At 40.4% G+C, this 6,583-nt stretch overlaps 1 protein-coding gene across 1 annotated transcript in view; it reads left to right on the top strand.

The window, feature by feature from the left end:
• The window catches only part of flt1 (fms related receptor tyrosine kinase 1), a 30,733-nt gene extending 25,012 nt beyond the window's left edge, over positions 1-5,721 (top strand). Inside the window, exons 17-30 of the mRNA XM_034560397.1 lie at positions 97-232; positions 673-777; positions 866-979; positions 1,120-1,208; positions 1,646-1,730; positions 1,819-1,916; positions 2,031-2,153; positions 2,822-2,933; positions 3,167-3,266; positions 3,356-3,461; positions 3,576-3,673; positions 3,930-3,999; positions 4,150-4,241; positions 4,959-5,721. Of these exons, the coding sequence (XP_034416288.1) occupies positions 97-232; positions 673-777; positions 866-979; positions 1,120-1,208; positions 1,646-1,730; positions 1,819-1,916; positions 2,031-2,153; positions 2,822-2,933; positions 3,167-3,266; positions 3,356-3,461; positions 3,576-3,673; positions 3,930-3,999; positions 4,150-4,241; positions 4,959-5,127 (1,497 nt within the window). The 3' untranslated portion in view covers positions 5,128-5,721. The remainder of the gene's footprint in view (positions 1-96; positions 233-672; positions 778-865; positions 980-1,119; positions 1,209-1,645; positions 1,731-1,818; positions 1,917-2,030; positions 2,154-2,821; positions 2,934-3,166; positions 3,267-3,355; positions 3,462-3,575; positions 3,674-3,929; positions 4,000-4,149; positions 4,242-4,958) is intronic.
• Positions 5,722-6,583: the final 862 nt, after the last annotated feature.

Genomic DNA, 6,583 nt, shown 5'->3' with positions numbered 1-6,583 from the left:
GTACCTGAATGCATTTTCAAAACAATCCCTGAGAGATTCTACAAAACGACAGTATTGCTATATTACTAGTATGGGTTTCCTATTCTTTCTCCAAAGACCAGTAGCGCAAACACCAAACCCAAGTACCTGTCAATCATTCTGGACAGTGGAGACGGGCCAATAGAGGAGCAGTGTGAGCGACTGCAATACGACCCAAACCAATGGGAGTTCCCTCGGGAGCGGCTCAAATTAGGTACGAAAATGCAGAAATGGATGTTTTTAACACAAGTGATTTGTGATATGAAGGATTTTGTGGATGTAATGCTAACGATGGGAGAGAGCGAAGGAATTTTAGATCACATTACGGATAAAAAGGACTTTCTCAGAGGTCTTATCAGAATATTATTGGGAGTGACTCTCATTCCATTAATCAGACTTTGTGTCGGTGTTGTCTGTGGTGAGCTAATCAACAGCAGGGGGGGTGTAAACTGTGTAGACTGGAGGTAATCAGCCCACTAGGGTGGGATTCAGTTAAATGGACTGTTGATGGGGTCTTCTCTTATCAGCATCTCACATCCAGGATGGATAATAATAGTAATTAATAAAGTAGCTCAATTAGACACAAACACACAACTCCCTTTCCCCCCTGTAAGCCTCACTCACATTCTCACTCTCTCTCTCTCTCTCTCACAGGGAAACCTCTGGGCCGTGGAGCCTTTGGTAAGGTGATTCAGGCAGCTGCCTTCGGCATAGACGACGCCTCCAGCTGCAGGACTGTGGCTGTTAAGATGCTCAAAGGTACAAGACCCTGGTATTCTGACAAAATGAAATCACAAATTCTGTTCGAAAACATTTATTCCACTCTTTTCTGCCTTTTGTCCACCAGAGGGAGCTACAGCCAGCGAACACAAAGCTCTGATGACTGAACTGAAGATCCTGAACCACATTGGCCATCATCTGAATGTGGTCAACCTACTGGGAGCCTGCACCAAACTGGGAGGTGTGCTCTTAATATGCTTATATAGTATATACTTTGTATATATAGGTGTACTATGAGCTATGAGTATTTATGTGTGTGTTTTTGACCTCACACTAACTATAATATGTGTGTTTTTGCATGTGTGTTTTCTGTGTGTGCAGGGCCACTGATGGTCATCGTAGAATACTGTCGCTATGGAAATATTTCTGCCTTCCTGAAGGGAAAGAGAGATGTGTTTGTGCACAAGACGGTGAGTCCACCAACGCAGGTAAAGATGGTGTTGTGATAAACATATTTCACACAAAACAGGACCTTCATGGCGAGTTCACACATGGCTGTGTGACCCACACTTCTCCTTGCAGTTAAGAAGAAAAAAAGCAGCAAAGTCGCCCCTTATTGCTGCACACAATTTCAAAACCGTACACCTAAAAAATCACTTCTGCAATCGGTTTGAGGCTCGAATATGTTATCAGTTCACAAGCAGGGCGGCTACTTCCTTAATTTCTCCACAGGTTTAGACATAAGTACAAACTGCAGTCTTGAAGGTCATTTTCACAGAGCTAAACATGTTGATGAAATTCTTTCAACAAAGTAAGCAAAACCATAACAAATGTCAGAAGACACATAATGCCAATTTCTTTTTTCATACAATAATTGAAAACATCTCACTATTTCTCTCCATCTCAGCCGACCAGGGGAGAGGATGGAGGGCCCGGTCGTGTCGCCAGTATGTCTGAATTTGATGGGAAAGACAAAAAAGAAAATCACCTCAGTAAGCCATGAGCATAGAGAACGTTTTCTTTTGTGCATAATCAAATTGCTTTAATATTACCCTGTGGCCCCCCTCTTTCTTCCTCTAGATCCCAAATCTGCCCCCAACTCTCCCTTATTCCTGGAGGATCTCATCTCCTTCAGCTTCCAGGTGGCGCGAGGAATGGAGTTTCTGGCCTCTCGCAAGGTTTGATACTTGGTGTTGGTGTGTGTGTGTGTGTGTGTGTGTCTGTGGATACAGGTACACTTGTGTATTTCATGTGCGTAATTATTTGTGTTCTTCTTGCTTCTTCTACATCAGTGTATTCACCGAGACCTGGCAGCTAGGAACATTTTGCTTTCTGACAATAAAGTGGTCAAGATCTGTGACTTCGGCCTGGCCAGAGACATCTACAAAGACCCCGACTACGTCCGCAAGGGAGATGTGAGTCTACATGAGCAACGTGATTCCAAAATGCACCGTCTGAAAGTATTTCACTAACGATTGTTCAACAAATTGACTGATGACATCCTGAGAAACCTCACCACTGAAAGCAAAAATTTGGAGGTCAATGCAATTGAAAGAAAAAGCACTCAGGCAGTTCATTTTTCAATAGTATTTCATATTTTAGGATTCATAAGATCAAGTGATTTTTTATAAATGAGTCACATGCATCCTTAAAATAACTAGGGTGTGGCAATTCTCTTCTGCATTTTATACTTGATGCACTGTGTACATTTACAAAATAAACTGCTTTGCAGCCACTTTTCTAAAAGATACTCACCATAGGCAAAAGGGCTTTTTTCTTTTTTTGTAAATGACATAATTTTGGGTTATTCATGGTTAAAACAACTATACGTAATGTTATTAAGGAGCCATAACTGATACACTAAACCACAACGCAAGTTTTAATACAACTTGAAGAATTATGCATCCTCTAACTGCTGTTCCCACAATTAACTTCTGTTTCGGAAATATTAAGCAACGGACATAATGCAAAATTTTTCCTCAAAAGGATCTGTGGCCAACGGCTTTTTAACCAGCCAAACTTGAAATGTTTCACCACCAGTGGTCTTTGGTAACTCTGCTCCTGTCATCTGATTGGCTGACAGGCCCGCCTCCCTCTGAAGTGGATGTCTCCAGAGTCCATCTTTGACAAGGTGTTCACCACGCAGAGTGACGTGTGGTCCTACGGCATTCTGCTGTGGGAGATCTTCTCCCTGGGTAAGAGCCCTCTCACCACAGTGTTGTTCCAAACTTACACAGGTGGTGGACAAAATAACAGATACACATCCCAATACAAAAGCCCTGTAACACATGCTATGATCTGATATCTTATGATCTTCCATTTTGGATGGATGTGTTCACATATTGATGTATTGACATGTATGTGTGTGTGTGTGTGTGTGTGTGTGTGTGTGTGTGTGTGTGTGTGTGTGTGTGTGTGTGTCCAACAGGAGCTTCTCCATACCCTGGTCTTCACATAGATGAAGAGTTCTGCCACAGACTGAAGGGGGGAACAAGGATGCGAGCACCTGAATACAGCACACCTGAGATGTGGGTGGATACGTTTTCAACACTGTTACCTATAATCATTAGGGGAGGAGTGTACATTAAACACTACACCTGTATGTTTGTGTGTGCAGTTACAGCACCATGCTGGCATGCTGGGAGGCCAGTCCCTCGGATCGACCCACCTTCACTAACCTGGTGGAGACCCTGGGAGACCTGCTGCAAGAGAGGGTTCAGCAGGTCAGACTTCTTATGAATGTTTCTGCTTCAGGCTTAGGATTTCTTTCTTGTCTAACAAAATGTTTCTCAACATATGTATAAGCTACACAAAGCTGTGTTCCCTCTCTTTAACAGGATGGTAAGGACTATATTCCTCTCGGAGCTTTCATAACTGGAGACACTGGTCACAGTGAGACCTTCAAAGAAAACGTGCTCGCAGTCACAAACCTGAGGTAAAGAGAAAATGTACGTTGTGAAATGTAATATGCAGCATATATCTGGGCCAGTGCACCTTGACTTGTGTGTATGAGTAATCAAGTACTGTGGAGAAGTGTTGTCGTAAAATAAATACAAGAAACGGGAGAAAAGCACAGGTGCAGATGTGAAAGTGTTAAGAGCTGTGTGAGAAAACAGAAACAACAGGAAACAGGTTGAGAAAGTAGAGAAATTTCCAAATGTCAATGTTTTGAATCTGAATCCAATATCCAGTTACATGAGGGGCATGGCCACACTTCAGACGTTTGAGGAACTTCCCTACAAAGAGCCGGACGACCCCGATGTAAGACAACACCGTCGCTTCTGATTGCATGCAAACATGGAACCTAGAACTTTGTCGGAATTGATTATTTTCAAGGAAAACAGAATAGACAAAGAAAAGATGAACACAGAAACCCCAATAAGCTACATGTTTGCATCCTCTCTGCTTTAGGATGAGCAGAGTGACAGCGGCATGGTGCTACCATCCGAGGAAATGAAGCGTCTGACGTGGAATAACGGCCCCAAGAGCAGGAAACTCAGCAGGTGACCTTTACGTAATCTCTGAACTCTTGACTCGCCTCCTCCCGAAACATCTTGTCATCTGTTAATCGCCGCGCAGAAGGAAACACAGTGATGAAATGAGACATTGTGAAAAAATGTTTATTTGTGGAGGCAAAATCTGACTTTTAAAAAAAGGGGGTCTGAGGGGGTCTTAAAAGGTATTACATGTTGAGGTCAATTTGGCGAAACAAAAAGTAATTAATGGTATTTTCCGAGGTATTACATTTTGCAAACTAAACTGTGACTATCTTTGACATACTAAACTATGAACTTATAGTGGCCTACTGAACGATGACAGTATAATGATCAAATAATTAGTACATGTTTAATGTTAATTTGGCTGCAGTTGAACCCTTGTGCTCTGATGAAGGTCCTTTAGACCGAAAGCTTAAATAAAGTGTTGTCTGCACAGATCTAACTGTGGATAATTCTTCTGTTAATAACGTTTAATTGACAGAACAAACTAATTATCTTTTTTATATTTTGTATGGCATAATATGCTGATATGTTTTGGCATACCATGCTACAACATGTTTACTTCCAACAATGTGCCCTTTTATTGATTTTTTAAAGACGTTTTAGAGCATACGCTATGACATGTTTTATAACATTCCATATTATTATTTTTTATGTCAATTATTTTAATTACAGACAATGTAATGCATTATAGGTTATAACTCTTATTCTGTATGTTTTTAGGTTCTTTGCCTTCACTAAGTGCCGGGACCAACAGGTGCCTTTCCTGTGCAGTGACATCACAGGTCTCTGGGACATCAAGCCCTCTATCTTGCCGTGTGATTGGGAGTCTGACGAGGGCGGCTCTCCTCCTCCGGACTACAACTCTGCTTTTCTCTACCCGTCCCTGTAGCATCTGCTCTTGGACAACTTTATACAGGGTATAGATCGTCCTGCTCACAAGCTTTAGTCAACTACAAATTATTCTGCTCTTCTACTTTGCTGTTAGCATCCTCTACCTCAGTGTATCTGCATGTATTCATCTGTCCTCCTTTTCCTGCTTCAACCAAACTTAAAAAGACAATTTCTCCAGATGTAACGCAAAACATCCCTTTGCTGTTCTTAAGTTCACGAAACCCGATGATGTTGTACAACAAAGCCTCTAGAGTATTACCAAGTAATGTCTGCATTACCACACATAACCTTCCCAGAGCAGCTAAGCATTACCTGGTTGTACTTATGCACTTATGCAGAATGTATTTACTGACCTACAACTATTCAAGCTTATTGTGTTGGTACCTCATGTGCTGAGCTTTGTTAAGAGGAACACTGCTGTATACGATAATGGTTCCTCCTACACAGCGATTATATGCTGGAAAAAAGAATTACCCACTTAGTTATAGTATTTGACAGGATGTATCTATCTGTATTTAATTTAATGTTGCAATCATTTCATTGATGAGTCTGTATCTTACTGTGAATGTTAAAATACACTCAGTTGCCAGTTTCCTTTCATGGAGATTTTAAGTTTTACTGAAACTGATTTAGAAAGATTCGTCCAGCGCAATAGTTTCAGTGGAGATGGACAAAATATGTGAAACACCACTCAGTGAGACAAACTACAGTCTGCAAAATCCACAGTTACATTATTTGTATAAAAAGGTTTTAACAAAAAACATTATTGTATGGGCCACTATATTAGACCGAGTACTAAATAAACTGGAAAGAGTGTATATTTAACTCTATATTAAAGTATTGTGAGATAGTCAAATCATTGAGAGTTGACAAAAATGTATGCTGATTTTTTACTGTATTTTTATTGACAAAGAACACTGAATGCATGAGCAATGTTGATTTTTCAAGCAATAATACCAAATATTCCCAAGTTCCAGCTTCTCAACTATGAAGTTGCTGCTACAGTAACTTATTTATGGGTTTTGGAGTGTTTAACAAACAAAATCAAGACGTTTGAAGAAATGTTTTATCCTTTTTCAGAATATAGACCAAATGATTGCAGCAGAAGTATCATTAATCAAATGCAGCCCCACAAAACATAAAATCAAGTGATACATCCACTACAATAACTGCATCTAACCCACTTTCTTTTTTCACTTAGCAGGTATGCATCCTGAAACCTGGTGTTCACATGCAATCTGTGTGAAATCAGCACTTGACTGCATTTACATGGTTTTCATATCTAGATTGTATGTTAACCCCTTTAAAATGCGGTCTAAGTGAAAGAGAATATACAGATAAAGATGATAAAGCCATCGCACTATGTGATAGGTGAGCAATGACTACATTTAAACATGTTCTGGTGAACTGTATTCTATTTGCTGGAATTTTTAAAAAGACTATCAATCATTGAA

This window comes from Cyclopterus lumpus, chromosome 20, assembly GCF_009769545.1.
Source record: "Cyclopterus lumpus isolate fCycLum1 chromosome 20, fCycLum1.pri, whole genome shotgun sequence".
Classification (NCBI taxonomy): domain Eukaryota; kingdom Metazoa; phylum Chordata; class Actinopteri; order Perciformes; family Cyclopteridae; genus Cyclopterus; species Cyclopterus lumpus.
The sequence above is the reverse complement of the archived record's forward strand: the minus strand, read 5'-3'. Positions and strand labels throughout refer to the sequence as shown.